General features: G+C 38.8%; 1 protein-coding gene across 1 annotated transcript in view; it reads right to left on the minus strand.

Moving 5' to 3' along the window:
* ZNF879 (zinc finger protein 879) overlaps window positions 1-21,251 on the minus strand; it is a 60,148-nt gene extending 38,897 nt beyond the window's left edge. Inside the window, 5 exon segments of the mRNA XM_024764594.1 lie at window positions 10,995-12,410; window positions 16,511-16,606; window positions 17,061-17,187; window positions 20,011-20,077; window positions 21,153-21,251. Of these exon segments, the coding sequence (XP_024620362.1) occupies window positions 10,995-12,410; window positions 16,511-16,606; window positions 17,061-17,187; window positions 20,011-20,043 (1,672 nt within the window). The 5' untranslated portion in view covers window positions 20,044-20,077; window positions 21,153-21,251.
* Between the last annotated feature and the right edge of the window lie 247 nt (window positions 21,252-21,498).

The following is a 21,498-nucleotide window of genomic DNA, read 5'->3' on the forward strand; positions in this document are numbered from 1 at the left end:
TTGGAATATAAAGTTTCTCAACTATGAATTATATGTATTCCTTTTAAATTGTCCTGGTAATATTACACTTTAAAAAATATTCTTTATGTTCTGTTTTTCTGGTTATAAAAATTAAGGATTAGCTTATCTCTTGACTTCCTTTTGTTGACCTAAAACAAATAGACGCCAGTTTTTTCTCCAGCGAAAATGTGTTTATTCAGGATTAGCAAAGAATTGCAATTTGGGGTCTGTAAATATGGTTGTGCAAGTCCTCAGCAAAAATGGAGAGGACAACTTTTTTATAGAGGGGAAAAGGAAGTTGAGAGGGCTATAAAGAAAGAGCCCATGGCTTTTTCATTGGCTGAGTCCTGACAGACTCTCATTGGCTGAGCTCCTTCCAGGAAAGAAGGGGAAGTCTTTTCTTTCCCTGTTGGGCTCTTCCTGTTGTAGGGGTGAGAGCACCCCCTTCTAGTCTCCCATTTCTATTTAATTGAGTTTTCTGTTTATTAATTTCTTACACTTTATATTTTAAACCAAATGCAATTTAATTTTCTGTCCCCTTTAAAATTTTAAAAAATATGAGCTAATAGGCCTATCTAATTTTACTACTTCCATATTCCATTTTCTCTCTCAACTATGAATTTTGGCAATTTCCTTGAGTTTTATAATTTATACTTATTTGTAATTAAATTTATATTTAATCTGTTTCTCTATTGACCATGTCTATACCATCACTTCCTGAATTTTCTCTTTTGGTCTTGACATTTCTGGGTTTTTTCACAGTCACAGCCTAGTTTTTATTTGTGTCCTCTCAGTTATTCCATGGGCCTCTTTTACTTAGTTTTCTGGAGATATCTGAGGCCAATTTGATTTTTCTTCTCTTATAGGTAATATTCTTCTGTTTATTTATTTCTGTACATTGACTTTTATAAATCCCTCCCTTTACTTCCTGTATCTTTAAGTATTTCTATTTTTTTCCCTGTATCTAGCAATTGGTTTTTTCCATTATTATTATTATTTAACATCTTTATTGGGGTATAATTGCTTTACAATGGTGTGTTAGTTTCTGCTTTATATCAAAGTGAATCAGTTATACATATACATATGTTCCCATATCTCTTCCCTCTTGCATCTCCCTCCCTCACACCCTCCCTATCCCACCCCTCCAGGTGGTCACAAAGCACTGAGCTGATCTCCCTGTGCTATGCGGCTGCTTCCCACTAGCAATTTCTAAGAATTTGTCCATTTCTTCCAGGTTGTCCATTTTATTGGCATAGAGTTGCTTGTAGTAATCTCTTATGATCTTTTGTATTTCTGCAGTGTCAGTTGTTACTTCTCCTTTTTCATTTCTAATTCTATTGATTTGAATCTTCTCCCTTTTTTCTTGATGAGTCTGGCTAATGGTTTATCTATTTTGTTTATTTTCTCAAAGAACCAGCTGTTAGTTTTATTGATCTTTGCTATTGTTTCCTTCATTTTTTTTTTCATTTATTTCTGATCTGGGTTTTTTCCATTATTATTGTCTGAGGTACAAAGAAAGGATAAGACTCTGTTCTATTTTTTTCTGCTTTCTTCATTGGCAACATATTAAACTCTTATTCTTGATGTCTGGCTTTCATGACAATGTGCAAACCTCACATTTAATTCTTTGCCTTTTCCCCCATTTTCAGGGAAGAACCTTCAAATTTATCTTCCAAGCTTACAGAATCCAGTTTACAAAGTGACTATCCTTCTCCACTTTCTCTTTCTAATGTAGTTTATCCTTTTAAAAGAAATGACCGTCTACTTTGTTTGAAAAAATATCTGCACTGCATATGATATCCATGAAATAGTAAGTAACCCAATATCCTGACCCAGCAGGTTCCTTGGGTCCATTGTGGTGTAACTGAAGGTGGACTATTTTTTTCCTTCCTTCCTCTCTCCCTTCCTCCCTTCTTCCCTTCCTTTTCTGTACAATGGGGAAATAAAAAGAATAATTTTAGAAAAGGAAAAATGGGAATTTTTCCCAACTATTCAAAATTTGAAAGGCTAAATTGAAGTACATGCATAGTGTTTAAAATTAAATTACAGCTCCTCTTCCATCTTATTCTCTTAATCAGCTGATGATCATAACAACATCCATCCCTGTGTACATGTGGAATTGAGGATGATGGACTGGCTAGATTGGGGAGACACAAGGGTGTATACTATTTAAAATGCCATACAGATACTACTGCAAACCTGAGTGATAGAAACATGCAATAAGTTATTTATATCTTTCTGTCCTGTATGAACTCATAGAAGTTTAAAGGATTTTTGTACAAGCACATTTAAGAATGACTGCAAATATTTGTTTAGAAAAAATAATCCCATTGACCTAAGTGAAGAAGTGTGCAGGCTGGATGGTATTGAAAAACAGGAATCCAAGGTGTAATTCTATCCTGGTTTTTCCATCACAACTTTTATGGGGAGAGTCATGAAAACCTACAATTTTTTATTGTGTATAATCTATTTGCTTGAAAGAAACTGAAGCTCTGCTAGCTTGTTTCCCTTTGCCCATATCTTGTTACTGAAGCAGAGATCACAAAGCAAATGTTGGAGCACTGGCAGCTTTTAGACTTCTTGCCACAGGTATGACAAGGGTTTCCTCTGTTACAGAAACAACAAACTTGTTTGGATATGGCACATAATAAGCACTTAAAGAATATTGTTGGAATAAAGAGAAATAAAAATCAGGTAGAGGGCTTCCCTGGTGGCGCAGTGGTTGGGAGTCCGCCTGCCGATGCAGGGGACACGGGTTCGTATCCCGATCCGGGAAGATCCCACATGCCGCGGAGCGGCTGGGCCCGTGAGCCATGGCCACTGAGCCTGACACTTAAAGAATATTGTTGGAATAAAGAGAAAAAAAAATCAGGTAGAAATTCTGTGGAAATTGGATAACAAAAATGTTTCTTCAGGTAATTCTTGGAGGTGAGGAAGCGATGGTGGTATAATCTAAAACTTCCATCATATCCTTTAAAAAAACAATAAAGGATATGCAACAGAAAAGAGAAGAGGTAGTGGTGTTCCTAAAATTGACATTAAAACCACCACCAGAAAGAGAAAGTACAGCCTATGTGTGAAAATATGCAAAAGTTTACGGTATATAAGAGAACTATATATAAGTAAGCGCTTAAAAGTACATGCAGGACATATAAACAACTTCCATAGCTCAATAACAACAACAAAACAATGCAATTAAAAAATGGGCCGGGGACTTCCCTGGTGGTCCAGTGGGTAAGACTCTGCGCTCCTAATGCAGGGGGCCTGGGTTCGATCCCTGGTTGGAGAACTAGATCCCGCATGCATGCTGCAACTAAGAGTTCGCATGCCGCAACTAAGAAGACCGCATGCTGCAACTAAAAACTATCCTGCATGCCGCAACGAAGATCCTGTGTGCTGCAACTAAGACCCAGCACAGTCATAATTAATTAATTAATTAAAATAATTAAATAAATGGTTAAAAAAAAACAAAAATGGGCAAAGGTTTCAAATAGCTCTCCAAATAAGATATACAAATGGCCAATAAGCATATTAAAAGATGCTCAATATCCCTAGTCATTAGAGGAACACAACTCATAACCACAATGAGATACCACTTCACACCTGTTAGAATGGCTCTTATATAAAAAAAAAATAGCAAGTGTTAACAAGTGTTGGTGAAGATGTAGAAGAATCCACATTCAAACTAGAACCCTTGTGCATTGCTGATGAGAATGTGAAATGCTGCAGCCGCTGTGGAAAACAGTTTACAGTGTCTTATAAAGGTTAATATCCACTTCTCAAATGACTATGCAATCCCACACTCTTAGGTATTTACACGAGGAGTAATGAAAACTTAATGTTCACACAAAAACCTGTATGCAATTGTTTGTAGCTGCTTTATTCATAACTTCCAAAAATCGGAAATAACCCAAATGTTCCTCAAGTGGAGAATGGATAAACAAACTGTGGTACATTCATATAATGGAATACCACTCAGCAATTAAAAGGTGCAAAATACTGATACAACAACATGGGGGAAATCTCAGATGTACTAGCCTAAGAAAAAGCAGCCAGACATACGATATTCTATAAAGGCAAAACTATAGGGAAAGTAATTGAAAGCACGGAGTCAAACAGATACTTGTATGCCAGTGTTCATGGCAGCATTATTTACAATAGCCAAAAGGTGGAAGCAACTCAAATGCCCATTGACAGATGAATGGATAAACAAAATGTGGTCTATACATACAATGGAATTTTATTCAGCCTTTAAAAAAGGAACGAAATTCTGATAACATGCTACAACGTGGATGAATCTTTAAGACATTACCCTAAGTGAAATAAGCCAAACACAAAAAGAAATGTATTGTATGATTCCACTTATATGAACTAGCTAGAAAAGGCAAATTATTGGAGACAGAAAGCAGAATAGAGGTTACCAAGGGCTGAGGGAAGGGGAAAATGGAAAGTTACTCAACGAGTACAGGGTTTCTGTTTGAGATGAAGAAAAAGTTCTAGAAATACATTTTGGTGATAGTTACACCCAAATTGTGAATGCACTCAATGCTACTGTACACGTTAAAATGGTTAAATGATACATTTTAAGCTATAAATATTTTACAAAATTTTTTTAAGTACATGCAGGATGCAAGGAGGCATTAGTGGGAAGGTAATGCTTCGGGGGAACATTGTTAACAGAAAATAGAGGCGTGGAAACCATGTTTCAAGGAGGAAAGTAGCAAGAGGAGGAAATATAAGATACTGCAGAAGAAAAAGAGAAAATCCCCCCACTTATTTTTGACCCCACAATTCTTCTCCCCAACCCTCAAGTCATCTAGTTAATAAATCATACTTTGCTACACAGCAAGAAGTAGGTGTACTTGAATTACAAATCTTGGACACAATTCCAAGCTTGTTGTGACAGAAAGGACACAGATACCAGCTTGCAGGGAATCTCAGAGGCCAAGTCTGTGACAATTTCAGCATCAAAATAAATAATGATATTAGCAGATTACAGTCCATTGAATATAATAAGAAACTGTGCTTCCAGAGTCATAGAAACAAATAGAAGATAAAACTCTTCCCTAAAGTAGAAAGCCAGTTAACAAGTGTAGAAGGAATGATGGAATTAGATAATTTCCATTTGGAAACCATTATAATAATAATTGATTACAGCAAGTGCCATCAATAGATGCTAAAACTAGTGGAGGGGAGTTTGACCAGTAAAAATATACATGCATACACTCTAGGATTTCCTCTCAAGATACTAAAGATTACGATGAGAAAAACGGTAACTTTACAGTGGGAAATTAGGTTGATACCACCTTAACCAACAGATCAAAGTTAAATTTCCCAGGAATAGGTTAATTCAACATCACAAGCCTCCTAATGTGATAATATAATGTACTGAGATGAATACCATATTACTGTGGTGACTTTCTTACCAAAAAGCAAAATCTAATCATGAGGAAATATTTGATAAATTCAATGGAGCGACTGCTGAGAAATAAAATGATCTATTCATTTCACAGATCTCTTCATGAGAAAACATGTTTGATAATGCAACCCAAAGCGCTTGAAAAGATGAATATTTTAAATAATTTAATCACTTTGAACACTGTAAATATATCAGGCATGTCAATTATCACAAAAATTAAAGCATAGTTTGCTTTTTCAGGCTGCTTTGAAAATGGCCTATTAAGAAGCTATGAAAATGGACATTTTTCTCTTTTGCTTAGATTCTGAACAAGTCTCTGAGAATAAGAGAAATTAGGCAAAGAAAAACCTATTTTTTTTTTCTTTTTTTCTTTTTTTTCTTTGCCTTGTTTTCTTATGATGCACATGTTTTGGTTTATTACGTTTCCTTACTTGTGATAGGAACCAATATTCTCTTCCTCTGGTGATCCAGGAGATGAATAAGAAGGGGAAGGTGCAGACAGGAGGGAGATGTTGATGGTTCTGTTAATGAGACACATTTAAATTTAACAGTGGCCTGAAGAATGTTAATCACTTTGGGATAGCCCTTGGTACAACATCTGAGGTAATTACATCTTAAACTTTATCCTAAACTTTATCCTTAAACTATTTGTTCCTTAAACTTTACCTTAAACTACATGTTCACTTTATCCAGGGTGATCAGGCATGAAGATGTCTGCTTTATTCTCTCTCAAATCACCCAGTACAGTGTTGGACCAAAAATTTATACTTAATTATTTTTACTGACATACACACTGGCCAACATTCTAGCTGGCCTGGGCAGCCTCTTCTTGACAAGGGAGCCTCTTTCTGGCATCAAGCAAGCTGAGGAATTCTCTGCTCCTTCCCAAGTCATTTCTTTGCCTTACATCCTGAGGTAATTACCATTCAGAATTTTGTGTTTATGTGGTAGCTAGTCACCAAATATGGGTTCATGGGTTCACCCAATGAACCATGCCCCCTGGTATTAATGCCCTTCTATAGTCTTCTCCTCTTGAATCTGGGCCAAATCTGTGAATAATTTTTGACCAATAATATTCAGCAGAATTAATGTTGTGACTTCCAAAACTGAGTTATAAGATTTGCCACTTCTACCAACGTCTCTCAGAATGCTTGCTCTAGGGACACTCCCTCTCAGAAACCAGCCACCTTTCTGTGAGAAGCTCAAGCCACACAGAAGCCCAACCATGCTCCCACCTGGCAGTCATCAACAACGGCCCGCCACCTTGGGTATCAAGCCCAGTCGTGCCTTTAGCCCCAGCTGCCACTTGAACGCAAACACATTAGACACACTAAGTAAGAACTGCCCAGCTGAGCCCAAACGTGGAACCAAGACAGATATTAATAACTTGTTAAGCCAGTAAATTTTGGGGAGAGTTGTTACATAGTGGATAATGTGGACCATGAACAACAAAATGGAGTTACTTATGTCAAAGGGATCTAAAATGGAGCCAGGAGGCCACTAAGGAAGTAGAACTTACACACATCCACCCCCGGATGCAATATAAACTTTTGACACAGCCATTCTGAGACCATCTGGAACTTATTTTTTTATGGAACTTGTTTTCTTTTCTCCCTCGAGACCACAGCTTAGCAACCAATCCGCTGTCCCCAAGTGACTGAATGCCACCAATTGTAGTTCTCTAAAAGTAACGTGTATATAATGTTACTGGGATGTTTTTGTCTGTTGCTTTTATAAAACCTAGCCATTTTGTATTTCCCTCCGAACATATTTGAGTGGCTGCTAGAATCTATGCCTCTCGAGTTGCAATTCTTAGGACCTCAAACAAACTGTTTTTTCTTATTTGCAGTCTTCTGCATTTTGGGGGTTAACAATAACTAAAACACTATCTCATCCAATCACTTGCTGTTTTTATGATCTTCACCACATGTACATATCACTTAGTATAAACTTAATTTTGCAGAAAATGATATACCACATGTAGTTTCCTATGACTTTAGAATTCAGCATGTTTTACAATTCATCAAAGTTTTGTATATAGCTTTGGTTCATCAATTTTCATTGCTGTTTACCGTGTTAATACTCTAAAGTGTATCCATTCTCCTACTAATGGACATTCAGAAGACTACTTCCAAATATTTGCTATTATGATCAGTATGTCTTTACACATAATTCTTGGTGCTCATCTGCAAACATTTATGTAGCATGTATAGGTGCCTGTGTATTACAACAAGCAGGTGTTCAACTTTGCAAGATGTCATGACCTGTATCAATTTATACTCCCACTAGCAGAGTATGAATGCCAGTTATTCCACATACATTCCAAAACTCAGTATTGTCATACATCTTATATTTGCTCATGTGTACTTTAAAATCATGCCTGTGGTCCTAATCTACATTTTTAAACTAATGAAGTTAAGCATCTTTTCATGTTTTTGGAAATTTGTATTTCCTCTTCTATGAAATAAGTAGTCATGTATTCAGATCACTTTTTTCTATTAAGTTTTTCTTTTTTGTTGTTGTTATTTATTTTTTACTATTTATTTGGTTGTGCCGGGTCTTAGCTGTGGCAGGCAGGCTCCGTAGTTGCAGCTCACCAGCTCCTTAGTTGAAGCATGCATGTGGGATCTAGTTCCCTGAACAGGGATTGAACCCAGGTCCCCTGCATTGGGAGTGCGGAGTCTTATCCACTGTGCCACCAGGGAAGTCCCAAGTTTTTCTTTTTAATTGATCCATACAAATTATTCAAAATTTCCAGAAAACATATTGGGCATGCTGTGGAAAGATTTCCTTCTGTTTTGTGTCTTGATTTTTCATTTCTTTTTTGGTACATTTTGATAAGCATAAGTTCCTTATTTCAATGTGAGCAAATAATATAAACATTTTATATAGCTTATTTGTATCCTGTTTAAAAAAATCCTTCCCTATCTTGAGGTCATAAAGTTATTCCTTACATATTCTTCCAAAATCATATAACTCTTGATATGGTGAGGGTAGGCATCCATTTTTTTTTTGTATGTGCATGAACCATTTCTGCTTCTTAGGACCATTATTGGGTAGTTCATTCTTTCCCCATACTCATCACGTCATGAATACTTCTAACCTTTTATTATTTTTTTCAGCAGGTTTTTTGTTAAATACCTTTTTATCTGGTTAGAAAGTTCCTTTCTACTGCTGCTTGGCTTAAAGTTTTTATCATGAGTAAGTACTGAGTATCTTGGGTTTTTTCCTACATGTATTGAGATGAACATATGGACTTCTGTTAATATTAAAGTAGTGCACAGCATCTGTAAGTTTCCTAATGTTAAAATAACCCATGCATTCCCATGAAAATTCTGTATTTATCATGTGTTATCTATGTTTGGGTACTCTGGTTTACATTTGCTAATGCTTTGTTTGGATTTTTACATTTCTGTTGATAGATGATATTGGCCTGCAATTTTTCTGTCTTGTATTTTCCTTGTCTGATTTTGGTACTGGGTTATATTAGAATCATCATGCTTAAAGATTATCTCCTCTGAAGGATCCTGCAAAAGACTTAATCTGTTACACTCAAGTTTGATAGACCTCGCCTTAAAAATAACTAGGCTTAATATTTTGTGTGATTTTATTTAATTTTTTGATGACTTTAGGACTATTGATACTTAGGGAATGCTATTGTCTGAAAGTTTGTGTCCCCTCAAAATTCATGTTGAAATTCAACTCCAAAGGTGATGGTATTAGGAAGTGGGGCATTGGGTGATGATGATCATGAGGGTACCTCCCTCATGAATAGATCAATGACCTTATAAAAGAGGTCCCTGACAGCTCCCTCACCATGTGAGGACACAGTGAGAAGTCACCAGAAATGAACCAGGAAGAGGGTTAACCACAATACAGCCATGCTGGTGCCTTGATCTTGGACTCCCCAGCCATAATCGTGAGAAATAAATTTCTGTTGTTTATAAGCTACCCAGTCTCTGGTATTTTGGTATAGCACTCCAAACTAAGATAGGGAAGTTATGTGTTTCCTAGGAATTTTCCTTAGGTAATTAGAGAATTTAAAAGAATGGTTGTTGGGAAAGAGACATTGCAGGTAGAGTACTAAATGACCCAGAAGAGTTTGTTCCTCACAAGTCTGAAACAATGAGACTGATTAGTCCTAGGAGGCAAAGCTGAATTCACTGATTTTTGCTTTGCTTAATCTCCATCCGAAATAACATTTTGGAGTTTTTGTTTTGTTTTGTTTTAGCACCTTGGCAAATAGAAAAAAAACTAACAGTTTTTAAAATGAAATGAGTATTCCTGTCCTTAACTGCTTGTCTACTCCTGATAAAATTGGCAAAACTGGATGTTAACCTCTGAACCTCTGTGAAGCTCAACAATTTTAGTATGACTTGTTTTTAGCTTGCTCAAATTATTGTTCACATTTTAGAAATGCTTTACTGGGATAAATAACTTGTTAAAAGACATAGCCCATTTTTTGGAGGAAAAAGCATCTGAACTTAGATAAGCCTGAATTTTTGTCTAGTGGCCCTCAGAGTGTGTGAGGGAGAGAGCATCACGTGATGGAGGTGAAGGTAGAATGTAAGAGTGAAAGTTATCTTGTTCACTTGACCTCCTAGGAGGACAACCCAAGTTCCATGTTGTTCCTGGGCCTTACTGGTGGCTGGTAACCAGAGAACTCAAGGAAGCAGGCACAACCTGGGAGCCAAGAGTCATACTCCCTATGGCTACATTGCAAGATGATTTTTAACAACATTTATCAGTAAATTAACTTGCAAAAGCAGTTATCTAAACAACCTCTAATTCTCAGCTTAATACAGCAAAGGTAATCAACTTATGAGAAAAACAAGTGAAATATCATGCCTTCCATGATTTGAAATCATGTGACTTTAGATCTGATTCAGCGTTTGGAATAGTTGGGGAGAAAACTCACAGGACTTACACCTGCAGTTTACAGAGTGATTTTATTTTCAGGTGAATGGCTTAGGAAGCAGGGGAGAAATAACTCAAAAGTTTTAACAACCACCAAGTACAGAAGTTGCTTTTAAACTCTTACAAAAACAAATTTTAGTGACAGTGAGGTAGCTCCAGGTCACCTGCTTACATTTCCTCTCCAATACATTCTTCTTAGTACAACTGGCTTGCGTAACACTCAAATGCAGTTTCAAAAAAATAGAATACTAGATTAATCTGAAGTCTGGATTTTATGGCTGCACTTTTCCATAAATCAACATGCTTCCCAGTGATGCCTGTGAAAGCTGGTGGCTGTTATCATACATCACTAGAAAGAAAATAAAATACTAACCCTTTGATCTGACAAATTTTCTATTTTATAGTCAGTAATAACTTAAGAATTTATGAAAACAACATCTTATAGAAGCTTTCCTAATATTCCTAAGGTTTTCCTGCATCATAAAGTCTCTGATGTTTGATGAGGTCTAAATTCTGAAGTTTAATTCACAATTAACTAATCTTCATGACTTTCTCCCCAAGACGAATTCTTTGATATTTCATGTGGAATTAACTTCAGTTGGAAGGTTTTTCCCCATGCATTTAACTTATAGTTTTTCTCCAGTATGAGTCCTCTGATGATTTGTAAGGGATGAGCTCTGACTGAAAGCTTTCCCACATTCTTTACATTTATAAGGCTTTTCTCCTGTATGAATTCTCATATGTGTCATAAGGGATGAACTCTGTCTAAAGGCTTTCCCACATACTTTACAGTTATATGGTTTCTCTCCAGTATGAATTCTCTGGTGCTGAATGAGAGCTGAGCTTTGGTTGAAGGCTTTTTCACAGTCATTACATTTATAAGGTTTCTCTCCAGTATGAATTTTTCGATGAGTATTAACTGCTGAGTGGGAACTGAAGGCTTTTCCACATTCCTTACAGTTATATGGTTTCTCTCCAGTATGGATTCTGTTGTGTATATTAAGCCGTGAAATCCAGGAGAAAGCTTTCCCACATTCATTACATTTGTAAGGTTTTTCTCCAGTATGAATTCTTTGATGTTGTATAAGAGCTGAGCTTTGGCTGAAGGCTTTCCCACATTCTTTACAGGCATAAGGTTTCTCACCAGTGTGAATTCTCTGATGTATAATAAGAGCTGAGTGGTAACTAAATACTTTTCCACACTCATTACAATTAAAGGGTTTCTCTCCAGTATGAATTCTATGGTGTCTACTTAGCCGTGATATTGAAGTAAAGGCTTTCCCACACTGACTACATTCATACGGTTTCTCTCCAGTATGAATTCTATGATGCTGAATAAGAGATGAGCACTGGCTAAAGGCTCTCCCACATTCATTACACTTATAGGGCTTTTCTCCAGTATGAATTCGCTGGTGATTATTAAGGGATGAACTACCTTTAAATGTTTTTCCACATTCATTACATTTATAGGGTCTCTCTCCAGTATGCATTCTCTGATGTCCAATTAGAGATGTAGTGAAACTGAAGGCTTTTCCACATTCACTACATATATAAGGCTTCTCTCCAGTATGAACTCTCAGGTGCTGAGTTAGAGATGAGCTTTGGCTAAAAGCTTTCCTACATTCCTTACATTTATAGAGCTTCTCTCCAGTATGGATTCTCTGATGTTTACTCAGAGAAGAACTGTGGAGGAAGATTTTCCCGCAGATACTACACTTGTAACACTTACGCACTGTGTTGATTCCCAGCTGTTTAAATAGAATTGAATACTGCTGTGAACAGGGTTTCCTTCCTCTGGAAACAATTCTGGGTTTTCTAATAAGTGATAATTTTAGATCAAGATTTTTCCCAAGGTCAATACCTGTAAAGCTCTTCTCCTTCATACAGGTTTTCTTGATGGTAACTAAGACTCCCCTCAAAGGTCTGTTCTTTTTGCCTTGCTGATTCTCTAGTTTTTCCTCATTTATGTAAATTTCTCCCAACTTGAAGTCAAAAGGACCATCACCTATGAGTTGATTCATTACTTCCTGATTTTCTTCTTCAGAAACTGTGGTTTCAAACAAGCTCTCCCATCCTAAAATAAATGAAACATGTAAGTCTCTCTTGCACTGAGAATAAAGAAAAATGACATTAACATATACAAGGATGGCTAACAAATGTATCCTGGGAGTCCTTAGAAAAGGATGAAAAAAGAAGAGCAAGAGAAACAAGCAGAATGGAAGAGGTGCCTGGGTGGGAAAGGGTCTGAAGAAACCTATGTGTGGGTGGGCTGAGGAACTGAGAGGGCAGCTCTTCCAGTAGAGCCAGGCCTGATCTAGTAACAAAGCAGAGGTCAGCAGGGTATACAGCATTTCTGTGTACAGCAGGTTGTACTGTTATTCAGCTTCATCTCCCAGGTCAGCCACCAGTGTACTCAAGCCAAATCCAAGAGAAAACTGCAGAGGGGCTATAAACAAAAAGTGGAAGAAGCACTGCCCTTAAAAGGCTCTTTGAAACACCAGACCTCAGCTACTGAAGTTCTGGGACTCATTTGAGTGCTATGCATAATGTTGTAATGAACTTCACTGACTCACTCAGACAATATCTACTGAGTATCCACTGTGTATTACCATGCAAAGGTCAAGACTCAGGGTTACAGGGAACATGCCAGATAAGAGTCCAATTTTCACAAGGTTTACATTCTAATAGCCAACACTGACAATAACCAAGTAACCAAATAAAGTATTGGGAGTAATGAGAACTGTAAGAAAATATACAAAAACAAGGCAATGTGTAATATAAGTGAACAACCTGGTATTTTAAACTGGGTGGTGAGGAAATAAAATTAAACATGAGATCTAAATAACACACAAGAGCTAGCCATGAAAAAACATGGGTATAAAGATGATTCCACCTAGAAAGAAGAGCCATTACAAAGGCACTAAGGCAGGAGTAAGCTTCATGTGTTTGCAGATAAAGAACAAGTGTGGCCTAGGCAAGAGGGAACTAGGGGAGAGTGCTACAATGGGAGGAAATGAGGTGGGCAGGGGCCACATCATGTGGCATCTTGTAAGATATAGGAATGTGTTTGGAATTTCTTCTAAGGATCACTGGGGGATGGTTGTGTGACAAATGGGCTGTAATTGGGGGCAGAGGAAAACAGAACAAAGACAGGTATAGAGCAGCCAATTAGGAGGCTGCCACAGTCTTCCTGGAGGAAGGTGATGGCAGTCTGCACTGGCATGGTAGCAGAATCAGGCACACTGAGATATTTTAAAGGCAGAGATGACAGGTATGTTCACCTGTGAATAGGGGGTACAGAATAAGTGAGAAGACTCAAGAATGATGGCACCTAGCTTTTGGCTTGGGGAACTCAATGGAGATGGGTGCCATATAGGAAATACTGTGAGAAGACTACATTTTTGAAAATGATTTTCTGTCTACCTTTTTGATCACTTAGGATACAGTGCAAGAAGTGGGATCACTGATTCAAAAGGAATGAATGTACCTTATGAAAGAGCTTTCATTTTCTTAACTAAAAAGGAAATATATAATCATTGTAAGAAAAATTAAGAAAATACAGAAAACTATAAAAATGAAAATACAGTTCACCCATAAACACATCATGCAAATATAATCACTGCTATATGTGGAATTCAGCTCACCAAAATTTTTCTGTATATAAAGAAAACATTTTTACCTAAAAAATTAAAGTGGTTAAAACTTCCCCCTCCCCACTTCACTTAAAAAAAAAATCATGAACTCTCTCCGTGTCCATAAATGTAGGCTGACATCATCGTTTTGATGGCTGCATAATATTCCAGTACATGAATATATCATATTTAATAAATCTCCTTTGGAGTCATTTAGCTTTAGTTACTCCTAGTAATGCCTCATGTTATAACAAACATTCTTTTACACTATCTTTGCAACTTTGCACAATTATGGAATTATTTTCTTAAGATAAATTTCTAAGCCTGGGATTGATTTTAATAAAGCCAGAAAGACTTCCAATCAAAATCCCACTAAAGATATTGCTTATTGCTCAAAACAGTAGCAAAACACTGGACGTGTATTTCTTAACCTTTGGTAATATTCCCTATTAAAGAGAAAAATGCTTCAGTTTGAATTTCATTGATTTATAATGAAGTTGAGTAGTTTTTCAAGAAATCTTTTTAATCATAATGCTCATACCTTTGTGCTATAATTATTCAGACCTTCTTCCCCTTATATTTACTTTTGTATTCCATAGCCATGACAGCAATATTAATAGGGAAAAATGGGAAACTAAAATTTCCAAAAGGAAGATTGTTTAATAAAATATGGCTTAACAATACACTAGAGTTCTTTCAATGAAGTAGACCTCTATTCAATGATGGCTAAATAATTGAATGACATTCATAATTAAAAACAAACTCAAGAACAATATGTATAATCAATCTGTTTCTCTGCATGCATGTGTCTTTCTCTCTCATGTACAAATACACTCAAACAAATATTCACAGTCTGAAAAGATAAATAGTAAAATATTAACAATGGCTCAGCACAGTTGGTAAAATGTCAAGTGAATCTCCTTTTTTTACTCCTCTGTTTTTATTACAATACCATGCACACCTTAAACAAATTTAAAATAATTGATTTTTTTTTAATGCTTTCAAAAGAAGAACACAGCCAATTTGAAACTAATGATTTCTTTGCCAACTAGAAAGCTCACAGCCAAATTTGAAACTCATCCTTGGCTACCATCCTGGTTCTTATAATAGATACATTTATTTTCTACAGTTCTGATTGAATTTCTATTTTATTATATTGTTATTCTTACAGTGAGGCTTCTCCAATTGTCCATGGAATATGGCAGAATATATTTTAGTTTGTGGTAGAAAAAAGATCCCTGAACTGAAAAAAGACTTGGGTCTTCAAAGCAAAGGGCCCCGTGAATGCCGAATAATATTAAAAACAAAAACAAAAAAGTCAAACCTCCTTGATATAACTTAATGAAACTTCTGAATTCCAAAGACAAAGAGGATATCTTATAATATTCTAGACAGAAGACAAAAAAGGGGGAAAAGGTTTTCTATACAGGAAACAGAGGGGAAAGAAACTCCAGAGGACTTTTAATCAACAATACTCAGTGCCCCAACACAGTGGAGCAAAGTCTGAACAATTCTTGGGAATAAAAACTGATGCCAGAATTCTAGATCCCAAACATAACTCCCACAGGAGAGGTAAAAGAATTGATATTAGACATGCACAAATACAGTACACATGAACCTTTCTGAAAACATTACTCAGTAAATATTCTAGTCAGACCAAAGGAAAATATCTGAAGACAGAGTTCATGAATAGAAACACAAGACTGAACTGACATAGAAAGGCTATCTCTTGCTATCAAGAGAAATAAATTCTGGACAAGCAGCAAAACTCAAAAAGCGAGCCATCCTCTGGTGTCAGAAACAAAGACAATATTCAAAGTAGAACAGAAAGCAAGAGCTTATGATTCAGCAACCCACAGGGATTTTAGAGATTGAGAGATATGTCCTAGAAGCCAGGGTCTGGAACATATTAGTTTAAATTTTTTCACACAAAAGAATTAGGAAAAAGGCATGTTGAACATCTGCAAACCTTCTGCCTGAATTCAGTAATTGTTACCACTTCGCTAACCTTGCTTTCTCTCTCTTGCATAATACAAAATATACATGCATCATTTTTTGTTTGTTTTTTCTCTTTTTGTATTTTTTTTAGCTGAAACGTGTAAAAAGTTGCAGATAAGTCAAAGCAAAAACCCAAGATGGGACAACGAGAAATGCACTGTAGTGATAAAAGGTTTGTTCAGACCATAAAAAGAAAATAATTTAAGAAAATAATCAATCCAGTAAAAGCAAGAAAAAAGGGGGAAGGTATGAATCACAAACCTTTACACATTACATACTGCATTACATATTCTGCATTCAAATTACAAAGGACATATGACAAAAATGCAACCCATATTGGAAGAATTCAACTCTCCCTCTGAACCTGCTGTACCAAGTACTCAAAAAGGTCAAGTGAGGATATGCCCTTCCCAGCATTTCTCACCTGGCCTGGTACATCAAGGAGGGCCTTCATCAATATCTCCTGCGTGCAGCCTCCTCACTGATCAGCAAAGCCCAAGCAGTCAGAAAATGCTATACCCATTTCCCAATTACTGTCACTCACCTAGACATGTGCTTTGAGAAACTCCATTTTCCACCATCCAGGGGTCTTCCCCTTGCTCTAACTGGAGGATAACTTTTGGTTTGGAAAACAGAATCCCTGTTCATGAGCAAGAAAGAGAATGAATCCATGGTGCAGACATGAGTGGCCAGTCTGACACTCAGATCCAGCCCCAGAGTCTGGGGCAGAGGGACAGTTGAGAGGAAAGAGATTTGTTCTGAGAAGGGTTTAAAATTGGGCTCCCAGAGGATGGCCAGGAGGTGGTCTCAGGAAGAAAGTTAGGGCTCTGGCTGTGCACTCCTCTAAGCTGGAACCTCCTGTGAGACCCAGAGGGACAGAGTTCAGGGGACAGAAGACAGGAAAAGCACAGAGAAGATGCCCATCACCAATTCTACCAAGCCAAGACTTGTCCCGGCGGCCAAGGGCAATAGCAACCGCTACTTTCTGAGTCCACCTGTGGGCTGAACCTGGCCATGCCCTCCAAGTGTCCTCCTTGGAGAGGGCACCAAGGTGCTCCCCCAGCAGATTCTACATCACAAGGAAAGGTCCTTACCCAGCGAGAACAGAGTGCTGTAGTTCTCCAACATCACCTCCTGGTACAAGGTTCTCTGCGCAGAGTCCAGATGCAACCACTCATCCCGGCTGAAGAACACAGCCACATCCCTGAATGTCACAGACTCCTGTAACAGAAACCCATTCTTGCTCACCCAGGGCCATACCCTCTGTGGGATGACTGGGCAGCAACACTGTCAGTACTCTAGGTTCTGAGCATTTCAGGCTGAATACCTCCTTACCACCCCTCAATTACTGATCACATATATATTTGTCATCTACCTACTGTCAGTGATGCACTGTGTCCCCAGAAAAATGAAACACAGCAGCCAAACAAGGTAAAGCACTTGAAATAATTAAATAAAATCAGAATGACAGAAACACTGAACTCTAGACATGGACATGTACAATCACCTAGACCAAACTCATTTTACAGGTGAGACATGAGAATTGGATTTTAGAAGATTTTAGAGCCTCCAGTACACTCACTCAAGGAGGAATAGGTGTGCTTGGATTCTGTCATCACCGTGGGCCATCTGTGTCCCGGGCAAGAGGACACTGACAGTCACAGTAAGGGAGGCTCAGAGAATGCCCCAAGCATGGCTTTCCCAGGAGCGGGCCCAGCGTGTGAGCTGCACAGTTTGAAGAGCCATGTGAGAAGGCTGCAGTTGGGACTCTCTCTCCCCACCCCAGAAGTCTTTGTTCTACCTCTCTCTGATACCAAGCAGGACCCTGTGGGGCCCTCCTGTATACAAAGAGCCTTTCCATGTCCCCCATTTCTTGTTTGTAGAAAAAGGGCTTCAGCTTCCTAGACCTTCCTGAACACCAAAGAGCATATTCAAACAGTTGCTAATCAGGGAAGTGAGGGAATGCAGAAAGAAAGGAACAGACAAACAAAGGAAACTGTTTCTGTTGTCAAGAAACAACAGTGCAGCCAAAAAGTAGGGTCCTGGTTCCTGCTCAAGGGACATACATAACAATGTATCTCTGAGTTCTTCTGCAGGAACTAAGGCCCCCATCCAGGTAGAGAATGTCACTTAAGGCTGAGCGCAAGAGTCCTGGAACACTGCCCTGTTACCTCACCACCAACCAATCAGAAGAAAGTCACACACTCTGCAGCCCTCACCCCAAATTTTCCCTAAAAAAACTTATCCCCGAAAACAGTCAGGGAGTTCAAGTTTTTTTTAACACAAGCCATCCTTTCTCAGTGCTTGGCCCTGCAATAAACCTTTTCCACTCCAAACTCCGACGTTTTGGTTAGTTTTGCCTCACTGTGCATCAGGGACACGAACCTGCCTTCAGTAACATCTCCCGCTTCACTGCATCACAAGTCACCTCTTTTAAAGTAGTGGCCCCTTTCTTTTATTATTAAGAATCTTTTTTTTAAGCAAATTAGGAATAAGCAAAAGAAAAAGGAATGTTAATGTAACTTTCTACCACTAGAAACAAGGTTTATTAACTTCTTGCTGTATGTTCTTTCAGACTTTTACATGATAATATGGCTCTAAGTTTAAACAAAAATAAAATGTTACACAGGTAACTTTATCCAACAACATTTTTTATTTGCTGCCCAGCATCTCACTGTATAGATTACTTATAGATTATTAGATGGTTTACTTAACTAATCTACTAGTGGGCATTTAGGTAACTAAGCTACTTGTGGGCATTTAGGTTGTTTCCATTTTTGTAACCCTAAAAATTCTGGATTGAGCATCCCTGCACATCACAAAAAAGCGTGCAAAGCTTATTTCCTTAGGACACATTTCTAGAGGCAGAAATACTTCCACACTTTCTCTTTATCCCCAAAACCCAGAAAGGAGATCACAAGGCCAGGGATGTTCTCTGACTGATAAGGGCAAAAACAAAACTAAGAGGCTGTTGGAAATAAGTGAGAAGACTCCTACTCCAATCTCCATTTTCTTTCTGAATTTCTTTCTTCGTCCTTACCAAATGTATGTAAATCTTTTTAATAGCTAAATAAACCATCTGTCAGTCTCACAACTCAGGACTGTTTCCTCAAGGACCTGGCAACCATTTCTTTGAATGCGCCAACATTCCCAATTCCTGGGAGGAGATGGGCCTAACTTGTCACCTGACAAATTTCCAAATTGCGATATTGGGTTATAGCACTTACCTATATAAGAATGAGTTTTCTGTCTTTGCACTCTCTTTAGTGGATTGCCTGTGATGCACATTACATTCTGGCTTAATGTTTATTCAATAATAAAAGTGTTTTCTTTCTCTTCTACCTTTGTGGAAAGGTTTCCTGGGTTGGGAAGAGATTATGTTTTTAATTATAGTTCCCCAAGTGAAAGGGCAAAGAAGGGAAAAAAATCACTGTGAACCAGACGCTTCCCACTTCAGGGAAGGCTCACTTCCCGAATCTGTCCCCGCAAGCCACTGCCCAAAATGCGACTTCTTTTCCTTTCACCATCTGTACGAGCCTAATCCTGCTTGCATGTGCAAAATCGCACAATAGGAGGGAGTGTCCCTGACCACACCTGCTGACTCAGAGGTCTTCTTTCTAGGATCTTCTTAGAAAATCACCTGGACCCTCACCAGGTATTACTGGAGTAGACTGGTTCTCAATACCTTGAGGATAGAGACCTTCCTCTTCGATTTCCTAGCATTATGGAAAGATCTGACTCCCCCACGTCTCTGCCCTCCCCAAGGCAAAACAGACCTGGATCCCACACAAAGCTCTGGGTGTGGCACTGGCATGGGGCCTGTGGGCCCATTCATTTCCTAGTCAACAAGCACTAACTTACGTAGAAAATTCAAAATGAGACTGGCCCTGCAGCAAGGGAAACACCTTCTTTCTGAAGTTCCTCAACTACCAGGCCTTCTAGTCCCTCAGTGCGCTTCATTACCTAGAAAAGCTCAACAATGGATGAAGCATGTTCCCCACCTCTGAACCCAGAAGGTAGTTCAAGAAAGAAGCCTTCACATACCAGAGCCTGGGCTGGCAGCAATCTTGTGGCCATGTCTCCCTCCTGCTGCTCCTCTTGGAGAAGGCACCTGAAACGTTGAAAGAAACTGTGAGGTCTCTCCATCCTATCTGCACTCCTGTCCTCATCAGGGTTAGGCTAGGTTAAGAAGTCTCGATGCACTGAGCACCTTGCAGAAGGAAACCAGAAGGAACCTGGAAGCCTAGGCATTCCTGAGTGGGAGGGGCCCTATGCTTGATCACCAAAACCAGGAGTGGGCAGTAAGAAGACTGCCAGTCACTGGGCCTGCTACCTTTCAGCCAGTGGTTTATGAATAAAGAGGAATCAAACTAAGGGCTTAGAACTATCTGATATGCATTAACAGTGTAAAGGGCAGTCACACCGGGCTCACAGAAATGTTTAATCATAGAGAAATGACATAAATATTCCACACACCTGCATTTAGGTACTTTGAGCTATAGTAATTATGATATAATAATTCTTCAAAAGTCATTTTAAGAATTGATGTCCTTTTCAGAAATAGTCAACCAAAAATTAGCTGTGTTTTTGGAAACTGTTTCCTTTCGAAGAAAGAGTTATCAAAGCTCCTTAAACGTAAAAGGAAACATTACCTAACCACCTTCCCTACTCCCACACCCCCAAAAATACAAGACTTAGAAGAAATAGCTTCGTTGGCTAGAAATGAATTTAAAATTTAGAGAAAACGGAAGTAACTCTGCAAGCGTACAAAATTACTCTAAACAAACGAGTAAACAGTTAAATCACTTAGGATTCACTCTAGAACAATGTCAAAAAACAAGGTTGGCAAAAACGGACAAACATAAAGTTTAAACTCTAGGGGGGAAAAACCAACCAACGGAAAAAGGTGAAAACCGCCCCAGGGTTCACGAACCCTGAAAACAAGGCACAGCTTGCTGCAATCTCTTTTCGAGTGCCGTTTCTCCAGGAGTCTTGCCCCAGGCATAGGCCCAGCTGTCGGGCGGGTAGACCTCCCCGGGCAACGCCCCCTCCTCGGGCTGCGTTCACCTGCCAAGGCCGCCTGGGCTGGCACGCCCAGAGCTGGGGCTCGCGCCGCGCTGGCCTTCTGTCCTGGCCCCGCCGTAGGAGGCGCACACCCCGGGCCCACTCTCACCGGCAGTCTGTACCTGGGCTCGCCAGGACGGGGACTCGAAGCTGCGGCCCTTACTGCAGGCAAGGGGAACACCTAGCGCAGCGATATTTGTTGTCGCCGCCGCCGCCAGGCCGCCGGACAAAAATGCGCGTGCGCAAAGGAGAACCGCAGAGCTTTTCCTTTCGAACTATACTTCCCAGACGTCTGCACTCTACGGCACTCTACGGGGTACGAGAAGGGCCAACGGTGGGAAGGCTAGAGTCTTGCTAGAAAAAGCAGTCTTGCTAGAAGGCAGAGGAAGTTGGAGCCTCTGCTGTAACCACATGTCCTCTGGCGCACCCTTTTTATTCATAATTATGATGACAATGATAGTAGGAGGG

The sequence above is a fragment of the Neophocaena asiaeorientalis genome, unplaced genomic scaffold (assembly GCF_003031525.2).
Source record: "Neophocaena asiaeorientalis asiaeorientalis breed wild unplaced genomic scaffold, Neophocaena_asiaeorientalis_V1.1 scaffold241, whole genome shotgun sequence".
NCBI lineage: Eukaryota > Metazoa > Chordata > Mammalia > Artiodactyla > Phocoenidae > Neophocaena > Neophocaena asiaeorientalis.